At 39.7% G+C, this 19,671-nt stretch overlaps 1 protein-coding gene across 2 annotated transcripts in view; it reads left to right on the forward strand.

The window, feature by feature from the left end:
- LOC141011737 (focal adhesion kinase 1-like) overlaps positions 1-19,671 on the forward strand; it is a 66,472-nt gene that overhangs the window by 35,083 nt on the left and 11,718 nt on the right. For both annotated transcript variants that reach the window (XM_073484999.1, XM_073485000.1), the window contains 9 exons: positions 94-194; positions 1,081-1,196; positions 1,697-1,797; positions 2,474-2,563; positions 2,746-2,950; positions 10,661-10,772; positions 17,313-17,390; positions 17,797-17,985; positions 18,450-18,575. In XM_073484999.1, coding sequence (XP_073341100.1) covers positions 94-194; positions 1,081-1,196; positions 1,697-1,797; positions 2,474-2,563; positions 2,746-2,950; positions 10,661-10,772; positions 17,313-17,390; positions 17,797-17,985; positions 18,450-18,575 — 1,118 coding nt within the window. The remainder of the gene's footprint in view (positions 1-93; positions 195-1,080; positions 1,197-1,696; positions 1,798-2,473; positions 2,564-2,745; positions 2,951-10,660; positions 10,773-17,312; positions 17,391-17,796; positions 17,986-18,449; positions 18,576-19,671) is intronic.

A 19,671-nucleotide genomic window follows, 5' to 3' on the forward strand; every position in this document is an offset into this window, starting at 1 on the left:
GTGTATTCACACTCAGGACTTTACACAATAGCCTGTTTAGTACAGAAAAAAACCTGCAAACTGACCTTTGCCTGACCTTTTCTTTCCCTGCAGTGACGATGCGTCAGTTTGACCACCCCCACATTGTCAAGCTGATGGGAGTCATCACCGAGAATCCAGTGTGGATCATCATGGAGCTCTGCACACTAGGAGAAGTAGGACACTGATAAGAATTTTAATATGGGTGTACAGTATCTGTTTTTCTAAACGGATGTGTGCCTGTGTTCAGGCACAATAATAAGGCATAATAGAGACTCTTGTACAGAACCTATGGCTCATTTTTTTCACCATTTGTTTCAAAAGACGTAATTAATCTGGTTAAAATTTGTATTGTAATTAATTCAAAATTATTGATGTAAATTTATAAACGTACCATCTGCAGTGCAACCACTCTTTAATGACTTTGAGAGTCTTCAGCACATAATCTAGAGCTCATTCTGTGTTGGTGAAGCATTCTGAGCTGTGTTGACTGTAAGCTTTGGTAAACAGTATCCTCTTTTGTTGTGTAGCACCCAATAATATAATAATTTCCTGAAAATGTAATAAAATGTGCGCCATCTGTCATCGAAAATATAATAAAATGTCCTGACTGATATTGCAACATAGCATTTTTATCAATGCTTTAATACCTTTTTTTCAAAACTGATGATGTAATGTATTAAGGTATATCATTATCAGTAAAATCATATTACAATATCATTTTAGTACATTAATGGTCAAGTTATTGCATTATTGGGTTTCATTATGTTTTCAATCAAGTTAAGTTCGAGCTTTATTACACTGTCAGGAAATTATTACATTATTGGGTGCGACAGTCCTTAATTTCTCCTCACATAGTTCTTGTCTGATGTTTGTTTACAGACATTTTTTAAGTAACTATTGTTATTGTCACAATCTGTTCCTCTCTGTCTTTCTGCCTCTGTTTCAGTTTACGTCCTCTGCTGTTACTGTTTCTCTATCTTCTATTTTTCACAGTCAAAATTGTTTCTCTCTCCCTTATATCCCCTTTTTCTGATGTTTTTTCTTCTCTCTCATCCATAGTTACGGTCATTTCTCCAGGTGAGGAAGTACAGTCTGGACCTCGCCAGTCTCATCTTGTACTCATATCAGCTCAGTACAGCACTGGCATATCTGGAGAGCAAACGCTTTGTACACAGGTATGCACCAGTGTCTCCCAAAACCCTAGTGTACCAGAACATTTTGTACAATGATAAATGTTCATATTCCACAACAAAATAAATAGTTGTGGCCAGATGACATTGTTTATATAATAGTGATTTTATTGACTAGATAATTATTGTTTCCAAATGATCATTTATAATGATCTTGGGCAGTGGGACATAGAAGATTATTATTTTGGCAAATATATATTTTATGTAAACACAGCCAGGTGGTGCACCTTCTGGAAAAGATTTTTGTCCAGGTAAAAAGAGACATATTGTGATATAGCAAAAAAATATTGTTACTAACTTCTCATAAACATTCTGGATGATCCTTAAGGCTGATTGAGGGATGCTAACCTTCATATGATATGGTTTTTCAGGAAACTACATGAGAGATATGAATTGTTACCTAATGTGACAAGTGTCCACTCAAGTAGATTTACAGAATTAAATGTCGAAGAATCTGAGACTCATTTTGGTTTTGTCCTCCTCAGGGACATCGCAGCGCGGAACGTGTTGGTGTCTACAGTCGACTGTGTGAAGCTGGGGGACTTTGGTTTGTCACGATACATGGAAGATAGCTCTTATTACAAAGGTAAATATAACACCTTTATATGTGCACAGTAGCTGTGTTTCCATTAATGTATTTTTACACGCATTTTGAAGCCTCTCATTCCAAAATGTTGATTAAAATGGCATAATTCAATAAATATACCTTGAGGAGGTTTTTGTCTTTCTCAGACAGGAGTTAATTTGCTTAATGGGAGATGAAAATCATTTCTGACTGAGTGAACATTTAACTTACATGACTCGACTCACTCAGAGCTGATCAGCTGTTTTTGCTCTGACACAAGATGAAGCTCCGTCCACTGTGGGCGTCTTCTTGAATATTCCCATAAGATTCCATTCCCAGATTAATTCTCTCATAGAGGGCCGAGGTGAATGGTTTTGTTTCCTCTTTATTTTTCTTACCTCTACTTCTTCTACTCTGTTTATTACAGCCATGCATAATGTAGCCTATACCATAAAACTCTCACAAACTCACTGATGGCCTTTTTTTTTCTTTTTCTCTTTTTTTGTGTGCAAGATTTCAAAAATGTACTTTAACTTCGCTTGACAACAACTCAGTTGGTGTTCCCATAAATGCACACTTCACTGTCTCCTTTTAACTTTCTTTGGTCGGTCATAACACATGGAGGAAAGCACCATTATTATTCATGGTCCTGACATGAACTTAGCACAACTGAGTTCTCCTGATCCCTGTTTTTCAGCATCTAAAGGTAAACTTCCTATTAAATGGATGGCGCCAGAATCCATCAACTTCAGACGATTTACCACAGCCAGTGACGTCTGGATGTTTGGTAAGTTTAAGTCTGGTTGTGTTCTTTCTTTTTTCATTTTGGTGTCAGCCCTGTCTCTGTCTAATGACTTGTTTTTGCTACGGTACAAAGGTTTTTAGTTTTAAATCTGCCTCTGTTTTTAAGAGCCTGTAGGTTGCTGTTTCATAGTGAGTGACTTTCTCTGTTTTTCTGTCCTTCCCTAGGAGTCTGTATGTGGGAGATCTTAATGTTCGGCATCAAGCCTTTCCAGGGTGTGAAAAACAACGACGTCATTGGCAGGATAGAGAACGGCGAGCGCCTGGCTATGCCCCCTCAGTGCCCTCCTACTCTCTACAGCTTGATGACAAAGTGTTGGTCGTATGATCCCAGCAAGAGGCCGCGCTTCACTGAACTCAAAACACAACTGAGGTACCTAATGAAGTGGTTTGAGTGTTTTTGTGTGTATGTGTGTCTCTGTAGGTGTGAGCCTTTTGGGGTCCAGTGTGTTGCTCAAGGACACTTTGACATGTGGGCGGGAGACTCTCTACCTCTGGAGTGTTAGTAGTTTAGATAAATGCCACAATAAATAATATTTTCCAGATGAAGTGTTTACTTGCACCTTCCTAACAGCAGGTGTCACTGTCTGTCTGCTCAACTCATCTTCTTAGATTACCAGGATTAATACAGCTACTATTATATATTTAAAACTTAAGCCACATACTTTGGTTTTTGTATTTGTCTGCTTGTTAAACGTCAGACCAGAATGAACCAATACAGAAGAATGGACTGGACAAGAGGATTCAATTTCTGTAGACCGTCAAATACAGGCCTGTAAACAGAAAGAAGGTGATTTCATCCCATTGAGGTCACAGCTATGCTCCTTCTTATTTTCATCAAGTGGATCATATCACTGTCTTGGCAGGAAGGTGCCTTTTGTGTGCTGTGATTTAATCAGGTTTAAATTACTACATTAATTTTTCCTTTTTTAATAATGGACGTCGAGGCAGTCCGCACAGGAAATCATTTCCTGAGCAAAAACCTATCAAGACATCATATCAATGTCACTCCAAAATCAATTCTAGGGATAACAATATGCTCTCATTTTTGACAAAATTTATTAATATCTCAAACATGCTGAGGATTTTGACTGCTGTGTCTTATATACTGCAGAGCTATTTGGACATTGGTGAGCTAAGTGTGTTTGACATTTTTCACATCATGTTAGATTTGCACATTTTTATCTATACAATACCCTCAGATTTAAGCTGTAAGTCAGCACTTTAACCTCATAGTCAGGAGAGCAGAGCCAAAACAAAACTGTCCAAACACTGGACAGACTGCACTTCACATCCTGTTTGGGCTGATGACATTACTGTCGGCATGGTAACACGGATGTGATGCTGACAGAGATAGATGAAATAAGACGTTTCAGTCACGCCTTGCTTCCTTGTTAAATGATACATCACTGCCTTGTTACTCGCCTGGAGACAGATTTGCAAAGAGAGCGACCTTATCTATCAAGAGACAATATCCCTGGCATGTTGTAATCAGATAAGGCAGAGCGTAGACAACGCTGTACACAATTTAAAAACTCTCTGAGTAAGTCTCAGACTAAATCATCAGTGCGATTTTCCCCTTTAAACATGAAGGGTCCAACCTATTCATGAGTCATGTCATACTAATACCTGAGCAAGACAATTAATCATTTGTGAAATGTTTCATCAAAGGTACTAAGAATTGCACTCTAAAGACAGGAAACTAAAGCAAAACCTAAATCAAATCTTTTAATTTAAATCCCAAGAACATTGTGTCAGTCATCATGAGGTGTCCAGAGGAGAGGGAAACAAAGATTAGAACACGAAGCATTAAAGGAAGAGAAGTCATAAACCTGACATGTTTTATGATTTATGTCAGCCAGTGTAGTGTGATTATAATTAATGCTAATCTTATGATGCTGACAGCCAAAGTAACGTCACCAACTCTCATTAATTTTTCCCAGCACACATGCATTTACAAACAGGCACACCAATAAACTAAACATAGCAATTTAAGATATGTTCATCATTGATCATGGCATGCTTGATAAGACCTTTTGTTTTTCGCTTTGTGCGACAGAATTGGGACTCAGGATAGAGATACAGTACAGTATGACGTGATTGTACTAGAGTAAGCACTATTTCTTTTAGTTCAAGGCTCATTGACATTTTCTTTCTTCTTCCTAGTACACAGGAAGGAAACAGGAGTAGAGTGTTTCTCAGCCACTGTGACTCAACCATTCATAATCATGCAGACATGAACAGACCTGTAGTTTATTGGAAGTGATGCTTCAGCATCACCTCTGATGGGAAGATGGATTTTAATACCATGAGTGGGTGCTGAAGCTTAGTTGTAACACAGATTGTGTATCAACTCACATTAATTAAAGTATGATGAGGTTAGTGTCAAAACAGAAGGTGACACATTAGTACACTAGTAAAACTTGGTGTAATCATGTACAACATCTGTTCGTTCTCCTTTATTTCTTGAACATGACTTGTATTTCCAGATGTCAGTGGTCTCTCGTACTTACACAAAGAGCAGTTTCAACAAATTAACTACTGGACACAATAGATTTTGTAGACTGAGTGCAAATTATTATTATAATTGATACAGTGGCACTCATGCATAGAGTTTCAGATACATAGCATTCCTGGGATTTAAGCCCATGTTGCGTAGAAAGATGTTTTCAGTGTGTTTTGGTGTTCCCACTCTTACTTGAAATGATAATTTTACACACATTACAACCAGCACTGTTGTTGCTTTGAACTGTTTCCTCACCGCATTGACTCCTTTTTGTTGCAAGTTCCCAGCAGCATAGAGGCATTGTTTTGCAACGTGCAAGTGTACGTGCTCAGAGCTCAGAGGGGTGATTCCATGGAATCAGACAACTTTAAACTGACTCTTAACGACTCCCATCCCTAGTGCAGATTAATGCACCATGTATTATCTACCTCTGTATATCAGCATTAGATGATTTTATGTCATTTTGAGCTGCTTATTTAGATTTGCAGTGTTTGGAAAAACTGATATCAGTCATTTAATCTGGACAGACATATCTGAGTGTGTGCAGTTAACACAAAGTGCAGAATAGCACTTACAGGATAACATGAAAAGTGGAAATGAGAGAATATTTACACAGCTGTTTTCATACACTTCTATTCTTATTCAAAACTAAATTCACCTGGAGAAGATTAGATGAAATGTGTGTAATTTGTGTACTTGTGTTTTTCACATTCTACATGTCATTGCTGTTGCTGACACATTTTCCTCTGTCTCAATCACAAGCAGAACATTGTGAGTTTCAGCAGCACAGCAAGATGCCATCATTGTTTCCTTCAACGTGCACATTCTCTCTCCGTCTTTCTCTCTCTCACACAGAGAAACAGGAAAATAAGAGCACATATTTAACTCCTGTGGTTTTACGAGTTTGCTTAAAACCAGCATGACTCACACCTTAAATTCCTACGCCATTACTCTTCCAAATCTCTCAAGGTCAGCTTTCCTTTCTATCCCCCAAGTTCTACTTCTCATGCACTCTCTTTTAATACTCTACTCTTTTTTTTTTTTTTATCCTCTCCTCCTGACCTCGTTCACCTTTTCATCATGTCCTGATCTCACTGTCTTATTTTGGCTGCAAATGAGTACTGACCTCCACATCATGGAGGTCCACTCAGTAGCCTGACACATGTACAGTATGTTTGTGGTCGTATGTTTTAATGGTCTGAAAACCCGGTGTGGAAAATAACGCGTGGACTGCATGTGAGTGCTATTCTGACAAAATTAAGTACATTTATTTTAATTGGCCATAATATGTCTGCATGAAGAAGAAATGGTGAGGAACCTTCAATGTGCCTCATCCAGTGTCTTGGAAACCAAGTCAATATTGACCATGTAAACTGTGGTCACTGGCTATTAATAGGGGAAATTCATGCCATATAAGGTTATGCAGTTTGGTTTACTTTCGGTCTGGCCGGCTTTTATATCATAATATCAATTATAGGTCCCTCCTGCCAAATATGCAGCTCTCAGCTACTACTACAGTTTTCCTAGACGGCGGACCAACATGAGTTTGTGTGTGTGTGTGTGTGTGTGTGTGTGTGTGTGTGTGTGTGTGTGTGTGTGTGTGTGTGTGTGTGTGTGTGTGTGTGTGTGTGTGTGTGTGTGTTTACACAGTGGGCAGCTGCCAGGAGCTACAGAACAGAGAGAGAGAAAGAGAGAGAGAGAACAGACAGAGAGAATGAAAGAAGGAAGGGAAAATGAGAGCAGAACTACAACGGCGCTGTGCTCCCCTGGTTAAAGCTCGCAGACCAAGGCTCCTAACTCTCACATCATATTATCCTGGTTGTGAATTCTATGTGTGGTGAAGGATTGTAGCCTGTAGTCTGGAGGGGTTTTGTTTACCAGCAGCAGAGCATATTTGAGTCATTCTGCCAGGAGTAGTGGGCTTTATCCTTTAAGCATTGCTGGGATCTTTTATAGTTATTCATGTTGGCCTTTAGAAGCCTATCAGTGCCGAGTGCCAACAGCCCATCATCTTTTTAGTGCCTTTTCTCCAATAAGGACTTGTCTGGATCTGCTCTGGTGCTATTGGATTGACCTGTTCTTAAGGTAAAGTATTGTGTCTTCAGGCTTTTTAAATGTCAGCCTATGATAGACTGAATAGTTTATTTTTCCCAAGTGAGCTGTATTCAGATGATGCAACAGTAAAGCTGTTTTGAAGCAGCCATTTTGTGTGCCTCTTAAACATGATTGGATGTTTGACTGTCCTCCACTGATCCTCTGGAGGAAATTAGTTTCTTTGCATGTCCTACCTGATGGATAGATTCATATTTTAATCAAGACTGTCTTTAAACAATACTCATATACACATGTGTTTATTGAAACAGTTATTGGTTGCTGTAATTGTTCACCCTGTTCATACTGGCCGCAAACACATCTCCTCATGGAGAACAAAATCCTCAGTGCTCATTCTGAAGTTCAGCTGCAGTTACACTGAGGCTTCAGCAGCTTCAGCAGTAGATCTTCCAAAGTTACAGTAGTTTGTTTTCAACATGTTTCCTTGCTGCAGTGGTGGGACAGTAATGCAAAGAGGGCATCTTGTATCCTGTAGCAACATTGTATTGGAGCAAAGAATGGCACTCGCCAAACTGGACCCTCGGATGATGGATTAGGAATCAGCCTCTGTGCAATCATGTGATCTATCAACTGGTCAGATTTTGTTGAAACAGTTGTTTCAGTAACAGCTTAAACCAGCACCTAAGAGAAAGATGTCGCTCCAAAGTGTCGTGTTGACATCTTTGAAGCCAGATACCAAGATATCTGTTTCCATCAGTTTTGGTTTTACAGGTGAGAAATACGTGAGTGTAGCAGGGCGTTGCAGAAAAGTCCAAGATTGTGCTTTGAGCCCAGCCTGAGTAAATAAACGAAACTGGCCTTGTTATTACAGGTGGTGGTGTGGGTTAGGTCGGAGGCAGAGACAGGCTATGTTGATGTTGCCAGGTGATGATATCGTCATCACACGTATTCATACATGAGGTCATTTACTGGTGAACTGTGATGCAAGGTTGGCAGATTCATTCATGACAGGTTGCATTTGGATCAAATGACTTGGCTTGTTAAATAGACATGAAATATAAAGACCAGGGGCACAAACTTACAATAAAAACAGAGAATGGACATTTAAAAGCAGTTAGAGCCACTTTTTGTTACTTTGACACAAACCAGTGTTTGTTTTAAACTTGTCTTCATTTGCTTAACTCATAAGATCGGGACAGTTCAGTACAAAAACAAAAGGCATAACTTTTAGAAGAAACTGTATATGTTTAATTCTTTGTACAGATATCATAATCCTTACTTACCTACTACTTGTTAAAAGGATCAGGTTAGAACACATTTACAGGGTTTGATCAAGAGGAAGATTAACTTTAAACCAAGCAAAAAGATTTTTTTTAAAAACAAGGAAACAGTAAAACTTTTGTTGCTAAACAGAATAAGTATAATATTCAAAGCGGAAATCCATTAAAATAAAATCTTTATGACTTTTTTATCATCCAGCTTGCATAAAGTAAAAAATGGTTTGGTTGGTGGTTTGAATCTACTATTAGTCTACAGTGTTCATCTAGTGATCTATATTGATATGTTTCTCAAGCACTTAAGACTATGAAAAGCTGCCAGTGATTTCTCTACAAGGCAAGTCAAGCATATAACTAAAAGTTACATTTCAGAAATACATAATATAATAACTAAAACAAACAAATTGTTGGAAAAAAAATCTTGTGTATCTTAAAGTCAACTAAATTAATACATGATTTTCTATTATTTGTATTAATTATAGAAAATATGGAATGATGGCATTCTGTAATCCAAATGAATGCATTGTTATGAGAAAGAAGGTCAAGACCTGACAGACGACTGACTCCAACAGGTGCACAAACACGCGCGCGCACACACACACACACAGCAGGAGACAACAGAACAGGAGGGCAATGGTGTTACTAGAAATAGCTCTTACCCTTGTTGACAGGGTAGAAAGAAGAGGAGAGTGTGTGTGTGACTTGGTTTGTTCAACCACTCAGTTCGCAGTTTTGTGGAGCTGTCCACTCCTCAGCAGCAGCTCCTTCCTTTGGGAATCTGCCGTTGGTTGAGTAGCAGTTTTCCCAGGGAACAGGTCAGTAAGGATAATTTTAGTGAGTGTGGTATGTTTGGCTATATTGGACTAAAAAATGTTGGGTTTGGGGGGCGTGGGACGCTGCTCAGCCTCCAAGTCAATTTGCTCTGAAGCAATATTACCCAAAGATTTACTGCTTTGTTTAGCCTGACGCAGCAAAGAGATGGCATCAGTAGTTAGTAAGTTTTACTGAAGATGTATTGACATTTAACAGCTGATTTGGTTTCCAAACATCTGAAGCCCAAACGGTTGGCACTGGCTTGAATTTGACTTTTTATTATTGTATATCTGTATTGGTTTGCTGAATATTATTGGGAGTTACTTGAGTATTCTGGGATGAACTACAACAGTAGAAAGAAACTGAGCAATAAGATGTTTCATAACAAAACGGAATTTGTTTTTCTTAGGACTTAGTTTGTGTTTGGACGCTCTGTGCAAACAGTTTGAGGAATGCTCTGTGTAACGATGTGTGTGTGCGTGTTTATGAGGTTGTCAGTGAGTTTTTCATATTTCCAGCAGGAGGGACAAAACCACTTAAGCTGACAGTTTGCTTTTCAAAAGAACCTCTCTGTCAAGAAAACCCTGCACTGTGTGATATCTGTAGGAGCATGTTTGTATGAGTTTACCAGCATGAATATCAGGACATTTCTTCTGACTTTCTTCGCATTTCTTAAGGGATATTTTTCAAAACTAGCAGCACCAGTTCCAATTTCAGGATCAAATAGACATCAAACTCATGGTTAATTTCTGAAATTATTCACTGTATACCAGGCTTTAACAAACCAGGAGATAATGTACAACAATAATGAATATAATACAGGGTTTGTAAAGTATTGGAAGTTTGGAAAAGAATCTAATCGAATTAGAATATAATTCTTGAACATTGCTTGATTCTCAATATAGTCTACAGTAATCATATCTGTTTGTTGTTTCCTGGCGTCGAATAAAAGAAGAATTAAATAATCGTGATCAAAACATACAGTCAAAGTTGATAAGAACAGCTGATAAAATGAGTCAAGTGAAAGTGAAAAATATACATTAATTGCTGTGGTTATAAAATGATTCTATAAACTTTATTTTTTGCAGTTGCATTTATAGCAATTTAACAATTTAGATATGATGATAAAGGATTCGAGGGTCTGGAAATTGTTGGTTCAGGTTCCTTGAAAGTGCTTGAAAAGTGCCTGAATTTTTACTCAGTCTGAACGAACCTTTAATAACGAAAGTCTGGTGTGTGTGATGCCAAATGTTCATGTACGCTGGAGATGTTGACAGAGACAACATTGGAAAATGAATTAATATTATCTGTATTAATCTACTTAATGACAGTATCATTCATCACTTTTTATATTGCCTCTTTCCAGTGCCGAATTAAACAACGTGACAGTTCAGCAGAGATTAATTAATACAAATGTTTTTTTTGTTGTTTGCAGCACTATATTAGAGGAGGAGAAGCTCCAGCAGAAGGAGAGGAGCAGGATGGAGATGAGGAGACAGGTCACTGTTTCGTGGGACTCCGGAGGGTCTGATGAAGCTCCACCAAAAGTAAGGCGCTGCTACGCCACATGTGTGTGTGTCTCTGTCTGTCTGCTTGTTTATGTTTGTATGAGCACAACAGGTGTAGTAATAAAGAGTTTCTGTTGTGTTTGTGCTGTCTGCAGTGAGACACCCTGATCATTGTCCCATGCACACTTAAGTTAGAGACTGCAGCCTCTCTGATTCGCTCTCATGTGGAGTTTGTGATATATTTTCTGTTCTCTAATTTGCTGCATCACCATTGATATTTAATGCATTGAAATGATTCAACTGGTAGCTAGTTTGATTGTTTATAAGTTTGACTCTTTAAACATGCAAGATTTCTGCACGACCCTGGTGAGATGCTTATTGAAATCATTGCTAAAGTCAGTTGTCAAGTGGGGATTTCTCACTATGATGATCAAGGTCAAGAAAAAACAAACATCAATTTGTTTACACTCTTGAATCCAGACTTTTCAAGGGGGAAATGCGTTCATATAAGAAAAAACAGAGGCAAAAATATGCAGAAAGCTACAAGAAAGGAAATGTTTTGGTGGTAGGAATATTGACTGTGTGATCTCTGTCACATTTTCATTTTTTTTGCACAAATGGATTCTTTCTTTGCATCTGAAAAGCAGCTTGTTTTTTTTCTCGGTGTGTAGTCATTTTTCTTATGTCTTGTCATTATGATAATCACCCTGTGGTGAGCAGGTTAAGGTTGATATTACAGTAATGATAGATTATAACATAGAGGACCTCCTGGGTTTGAGTAATATGCATATGTAAGACCCGGACAATGACCCAACTCTTTCATTACCGCTGTGGAAATTATCAAAAACTGTAACAAAATGTATGATTAGATCACATTTTTCATACAACATAAACTGCTCCCTTCAAATGTGTAAACAAGGAGAGTTTAATTTCATAAATAACAAGCTTTTACAAATATGAAATTGAGTCTTAAATTGTTCTTTTTGCAAGTCCATAAATCCCACCCCCACTCCCACCTCTACTAGTACCATCCTACCTCACAGCTTGTTGCCCCAGCTGCTAGCTGCTTCACCCTCACTTACTGCCCCCATGCCCCTGCTGTTAGCATCTGTTAGCTGCTTCTGTGGGTTACAACTAAAGCCATATGTCTTGAGCAGTAGTTTATAAGATTAAGACATTTTTTTTAAACCTTCAGTGATGCAGTTGTCCTTCAGTGGATGCTGCATTTGTTTCATATCATTGACAAATACATGTATTTCATTTCAGAGGCACAGTACCTGTATGGCTTTGGTTACAATCTTGCATTTTTCTGTCTGTGCTTTGGCTCATCCCTGCCTCTCTTACCTGCCTATTACATGTCTCTCTCTTTCATGATACCTTCTTTATTTCCATTTCTCCCTCCTCTACCTTTGTCTTTGTGTTTGCAGCCCAGCCGTCGTCCCTCCCTGCAGCCCACCTTCAGTCTGGATTGTCTGTCTGCTCCTTCTCCTCACCACCATTGCCATCCAAACCAGCGCTTTGCCTCACAGCTTTCCCTCTGCATTGGAAACCCTCATCCTTCGTCTCCCTGCACTTCTTCTCACCTTCCCACTCCTCCACTCTACTCATCATCTCTGCAATTTCCCCATCACTTTTCCTCTTCTCCCAATCCTCCATCATCTCATCTTAAAAAAACCATGTACTACAACAGCACCAAGTTAAATCCTGAATCCAAAGCTCATCCTAGCTTCTCCCTACAGTCTAATGCTCTCTTCTATTCTCCACCTCACACCAGTTCAGACAGCCTGTCCAATGGCAGCTGCCCCCACAAGACAAATCCCCTCACTAAGTCAACCAACTCCCACCCCTGCCACTTTTCCACACTGCTCTCCCAATCTAGTCCTAACCTGAACACTCTGCCCCCCCGCAGCATGTCAAAAGTGTGTCCCCACACCCTCCAAAACATCCAGCCCGAGTCAAATTCTAATCTTAAAACCCTGCTGTTGCCAAGCTTTCACCCTGGCTGCCAAACTAATCCCAGTATCCCTCTACAACCGGACTCTAACCCCCGGCACCAAGGCCCTGCTGTGCAGTCATGTGGGAGGCCCCCGCTGGGCTCTCATGCCCCCATCATGCTTCCACACACAGAGAGAGTCCTTCCAGTCCCCTCTGCCTATACTCTGTCTTCCACTAACCATCCACCCAGTCAATTGCTAAGCCACCCTGTAACTACATATCCACCTTTTCCCATCCCCTGCTCTGAAAGACCCATGTCCAGACCCCTGAAGGCAGGTTTTAAAGCTGTTTTAATAACTAAAACAAACCTGTTTGTCTTTATCAAAAAAGTTGCAACATTCAGGATTATAGCACTTTGATTAGATATCCTGGAGGATTTAATGGGGAATTCCAGTATTTTTGTAACCTGGGCCCTTTATTTACATGTGCTACTTTTAGTAAGTATGAATCATTTATACTTACTTAATTACTAATCATTCATACTTATTAAAAGTTTTGGAATTGGTTGAGTAGAGCTCCTCAGCTGCCAGCCGGCACGGCTGCAAAGACATGCCTTTGGGGCAACTCCGACCGTCAAAGTAACATCCACTAAAAGTCCTTGTTTTTGCCACTTACAGGCTGAGGTTGTTATTATAGTTTTCTTACAACATTCTGGAAACAATTTGTATGGAGGTAGACCTTTTTTGTTAAATATAAAATCTGTTTTGTAACTAGAAACACAACTCTCGTTCAAGGAGAAGTCTCGCTCTGAAATCTCATGAGGTGAGCTGTTACAGGTGTTGCCTCATCTGGTTTGTCAAAATCAGTTAAAAAATCAGCCATGACTTTGGACTCTCACTCACAGCCTGTCAGTGGCAAACACAAGCACTTTTAGTGGACGTAACTTTGACTATCAGAGTTGCCCCAAAGGATTACGTAGCAGCTATCGCAGCTGTGTCATTGCTGCCAGCTGAGGTGATCTGCTGGATCAGTTGCAAAACCTTTTGCAAGTATGAATCAATTACACAACAAAACATTTTAATATAGGCCCCAGGACTGTGTGTTCTGATTCTGAAGCTCCGATTGACACGCAAACAGCAAAACAAATATCATCTCTTTTTAACTGAGCCCTACCCACTTCGAATCAGTCATATGAGCACAGAAAATACAGCACAAACGGAAATCTATTGAGTGAAATACCTTTTCCAAAAGTTGCAACATTTTTTGATGCATGGCTTCAATATCATGTCGGACTAAACTCCATCCAGTCTTTAAATCATTCATTCTAACTGAGTGCAGTGGCTGTAAATTACCATGTTTAAACTTCACCTTGTTGGCATGTCCTATCTGTGTTTGACATGCTGTTGAATGTGCTCTACCATGATTGAATGCAGATACATGTGTTTGCGTCAGGCTTTGTGTTGATGTGTCCTCGGATTATTACACCCTATTTCTAGGCTGTTGAGGATTCCTGTCATAAACCCTAAATCCAGTTGGACCCATCTAACACACGTGGAGCTTAAACACAGTATGTCATGGATGAGCCAGATAAAGCAAATAGTGGCATAATTGACAACAAAACATCTTGTGGTCAGCTTTTAAATTGCACTGCAATTTCAGTGGAGTGGGGAGAATTTAAAACAGATGTTAAACACGTTTTTTACACAAGGTGGAACCCAAAGTCCAGAACTGATGCTGCTATATAATGCAACAGCTTTTCCACTGCCCAGCTCCAGTGCTCAGCTGTGTCCAAAAGAAGCTCCAATGGCTTCAACATAATGTAATCCATGTAATGTTATGATTGACTTCATATAACTAGTGGAGCTTATTATAAGAATATGTGAAGCATAGGATTGAAACAGTTACTATAAATACAAAGCCTGTCTCTACTTAAGCCTGTTTATAAAGAACTGACTCCTATCACCTTGACCTAGCTGCTGGGTGCTAGCCAGTAGTAGTAGTACACATGAGCTTGTTTTGGTAGGCGCCCCTGTTTTTGGAGTGGACGTTTAGTCCTCCCACTGAGCTGTAACATCACCCTGCCTCCCACATGGCTGTTTTTATAGGCCAAGAGTTTTTAAACATGAGTTGTGTGCTTGACAATACAAGGAAATACTGTTCGAACCAGAGATACTAATGGCACCAGTAAGAAATCGGTGATGGAAAGATGACAGAAAAACAGTCTAGCTGTATAAGACTTACCTTCAGTCAGTCTTCTTCTTTTGGCTTTCAATTTGAATGCAGAATTCAGCTCATATCTGTGAGTCATTCCTGTCACAGAGCATGTTTTCACTCCACTGTGTGGGAGTCGATGATTGTGCCCAAGAGTGTGAAGTAGCATGAAGTAAAAAAAAGAAAAAAAAGAAAATCTTAATAACACTTTGCTACTCAACATTCCTGAAAGTCTTCCTGGAGTTATGCCAAGGCTCTTATGGCATGTGTATCCAGACAAGGAGGTTGTAGCAAAATATGGATGTATCATAAGAGCTCGATACTGCACTGAATTATGGCGTCTATTCAGTTAAATAAGAATAGTCTAAAATATGTGCAGACTCAATATGTGCAGTAGTATAAATCCCATCATGCTATCGCAACAACCAAGTGCACTTACAAGTTTGTACAAAACAATGGCACAAGTAGGCCTACATTAAATAGGAGAGGTCGCATTACAATCAGTGTGTGTACAGGAGGGATGTAAGCAAGCCACCAAGCGTCTCTCTCTCTCTGCAAAGAATGTGTGATTGATAGTAGACAGGAGAGGAAGAGCGACGGCAGGTTGTCCACTAGTTAATTGATCACAGATGGCATCGTTCCCTTGAACAGATTTTTAAAAAAAAGTATAAAATGCTAAAATGGGTCACCAAATACACTTGGGCAGCCGTTAATATAGCTGGGTGGCCACACAGGAATTTTCGATGCAACACTGCAAATGGCCACTGGGAAAAATCTGAAAAAAGCAAGTCTGAGTGGAGGTGCCGTGTTCAGCTCTTATTACACATCCATGTTGCAAAATAATTCACTCATTAATTTGAACAGGTTGCAGATTCACCACTATAGGAGGAGCCGAAACAGAGCTATAAAAACCCATTAACAGCTGTAATGCTCATGGCTCATTTTCGTTGTCAGGAGGTGGCGCTCACTGGTGCTGCTGTTTTGCCTCTAATTGGCACAGCTGGGATTGAAACTCATGGCACTGCAGCTCTGCAACTGCATGATAAATATTGGGCCTATTTATTTATTTGTCCGGTCATTCTTACATTCAAATATTCATCCAAAAGTCTTCAGATTTTACCAATATCTGTCTCACCCTGGTGTGCCTCTCCTGTCCCTGAACCTCATCTTCCAATCTGTCTGTCTGTCTGTCTGTCTGTCTGTCTGTTGTCGTCGTGTTTATCTTTCTATTTTTTGAACTGGTTACTCCCAGGGAAAGGGGTGTGAATCTCTTTGTGGCAGATTTAAACTTCTAAGATATAATTGTGTTCGTGTTAAGGAACCTTGTGTCCGTCCAAGTGTGAGCATGTTCACAACATGCTGAATGTTTCCCTCACTGAGAGTTTTTAAGCTCCTGTTTGTCTCGTCTTCAGTTTCTTTGTATTGTCTGCTTCTCTTTGTCCTCCCTACTTTTTTCTTTCCTTGTTTCCCTCCCTCCTTCCATCCCTCCCTGTATTTCTTTGCTGTCTGTTTCCCTCCCTGTGTGTCTTTGTGTCTGTCTTGCTGTCGGAGGTGTGGTCCAGAGAGAGCTACTATGAGAGGCTGTGGAAGGTAGAGGTTACAACACTGTTGTGCTAGAAATGAGCTCTGTGTTAGAGAAGTTTAAATCATAAAGCAAAATGTCTCCAGTCATCCTAAGCGGGGAAACTGTTCATCAGCTTTCAACAGCGTCATCTCAACAAATCACCAGAACCAACAAGAGAGACAAGAAACAAGGCTGTGGGTTCACCAAGCACTTCTGTTTTTAGCTACTGGTGCCCAGCAAAGGAATAGAAAAGAATCATGAAAAGTAATTTATACAGACTGTCCTCTGTTCATTTAGCAGCAGCTTGGATTAAAAAGTAAGTTTCGCAGGAGAAAGTCCCTTTGTTATGCAGATTGAACAAAACAAAAAACATCATATTGTCTTTTTTCAACCTTTTCAGCAGCAGAACATCCCTTTTTATTCCCATATTAGAAAACCCAGTGCTTTAAAGAGAGGTATTTGGTGAACGTGCAACTATAACACTTTATTCACACCTGCATAACATCTAATCTAAGATTCGAGTCGCCAATAGTCCCCGACTATAACATAGTTCATACCGGTATCCTATGGGTGTTGATGTTTGTAATATAGGGACAGTAGTTAGCACCAGTTTAACTAACAGCTTGCTGGACTTGCAGCCCAGTGGGTGCTCCCCGTTTTGATTGACAGCTAACCCAGCCACACAAACAGCTCCTGGAGGTTTGTGTGTTGATTGTCTGAATGACCCGGTGTCCCGTCTTTGAATGTTCAGTTTGTGAAAAAAGATGAACTAGGATTGTAACATTATTTTTATTTTTCTCCCCTCTGTCTTTCTATTTATCGACTTCTCTCTCTCTCTTTTTGTTTTCTGTCTTTCTCTCTGTCTGTAGCCAAGTAGACCGGGCTATCCCAGTCCTCGCTCCAGTGAAGGTTTTTACCCCGGTTCCCAACATCCTGGACACTACCAGGTATGCAGATAAACTCCATTGTTGCACAACACTAAATAGAAGATAGTTTGATATAAAAAATGTGCAATTACCAGTCTGCTGCAGGTGGGATTTAGGTTGCAGTCAGACAAAGAATGTGTATACGTGTAGCACATTTCTAAGGATAGAGGGTTTTGACTTGGCTTCATTCTAAAGTTGATTAAAAGGGGACCAAAAAAAGAATATTCCAGCACGCACACACAATACGATTGACTGGCAATTAAGCACAGAGCGAATCTGATGAAGCAACATACGAAACATGCGCAGTTTCCCAAATTCAGGTATTGGAATCTGATCGAAACTGAAAAAAAGTGTGTCTCTAAACACGAGATAGATCAGGGTGTAAGAGTATTAATCCCTGTCTTTCTCTCTCTCCCCCCTGGCTCAGATGGCGGGGTATCCCGGCCCTCACACCCTCCCGTCGGTGCCCAGCGCCCTGTACCCCCCACAGGCTACCATGCTGGAAACGCACCATGCACACACACACCCCCGCCACCACGTCCACACACACTCACACGCACAGCACCTTCCACAGCCACATGGACACGACATGGCGCTGTGGGGCTCTGTGATGGAGGTAGGAGACCAATTTTACACTCCTTTTACACAATCACACACACACACACACATATATATTCACACAGGAACGTTAAATGAAACACAAAGCAATGTTGTTGACGCACTCAGTCACACTCACAGGTAATAATATGTTTTGTTGGTTTGGACTGGTCGACAAAATCAGCCCACCAGTAAGAATTCATTTGTCGCCATGTCAATACGTATCACTGGAAAAAATTAGCTCCTGCATAACGAGTCCAAACCACAAATATTTAAATGGAACAGATCATCAGCCATTATTTTTAGTGTGTCTAGTCCATCGTCTCAGTTCAGCCTCTCATCAGTCTGGTGTATGTGTCTGTGCTGTGTGCATGTTTCTTTTCATCTGTGACTCTGTGTGTGTGTCCCTGTGTTGGCGTGCATGTCTGTTGCTATGCTTGTCTTTTGTTGCATGTTTGTGTGTGTGTGTGTGTGTGTGTATAGGACAGGGCAGTAGACATGCAGCAGTGTGTAGGCCAGCAGTGCCTGTTAATGGAGGAACAGCTGATGATACAACAACAGCAGATGGAGGAGGACCAGAGGTGGCTGGAGCAGGAGGAAAAGCTGCTGGTAACACACACAGCGCACTCACTATGAAAATGCACTCACGCACATAGTTAATACACACACAATACTAAGTCATTTGTAACATTTAGCTACTGTATTGACATGAGGAATCTGGTTGTATTTCCGAGGTAAATAAACACAGTTTTGCTGACATATTACAGCAACATTACAAAACAATGTGTGCATACACTTTATATCTGCATAATAATAAGATATCACTGCACAAACAGAAAACAAAGAAACAGCAACATAATTCCCTTTTTGTGTGATGTTGTCATGCATGATACAGTGTGTTATCATTAACTGTGAGGCAAAGCTGTCTTTTCATCAGTTGTGGTGAATGTTTTTTAGTTGGGTGATGCATGTTGTTGTGTTTTTGTAAATTTGTTAATTGCCTCTCTGAAATTCATCACAATTAATACATATAATAAACGTAACGCTAAATAGATCTTAAATCTGTAGTGATACTGATACTTATCCTCAGCTTGATAAGTAAAGTTACTTTGGAAAACACTTCTAATACGTGAAACATTCTAAGTCATTCTAAGAAAATGGTAACATGTCACGAAATCAACTGTCATAGTGATCGTGCTCTGACCTTCAGTGATGAGTGAGATTAATTTTTTATATGATGAACTGATGTTGATGAGTGGAATTTAAAGAAGGGTTGTCAGGGATCAGGCAAGAAACATGTCATTGTCAAACATGTCGTTGAGAATATTAATGATCTCCATCCGTGGTTAAGAGTTTGAGAAATGAACTGAGGTTTTACAGGTTTTTTTCTCTCCTTGTATTGACTTAAGTATGTTTATGCACAGTAAGTCTTTTTTTACTTATATCGGTTATCTTGAGTGCAAAGGCTACCTTAGTCCATTAAAAGAAGAGGAAGATAACATTTTTAAAAAGATGGGAAAGACAAAAAAATAACATCCCACACACTAGCAGACAAACATTGATACCCAAAGTATAGTATATATGCCCAAAGTACTAAGTGTTCCTTACTTTCTATTTAAGAATTATCTCTTACCAGTGCCATCTCTCTGGGAGCAGTGGACTGCCAAGTAGAGTTATTCAGCAGTAGATTCATCACGACTTACTC

Source organism: Pagrus major, chromosome 17 (genome assembly GCF_040436345.1).
Source record: "Pagrus major chromosome 17, Pma_NU_1.0".
In the NCBI taxonomy this organism is placed as follows: Eukaryota; Metazoa; Chordata; class Actinopteri; order Spariformes; family Sparidae; genus Pagrus; species Pagrus major.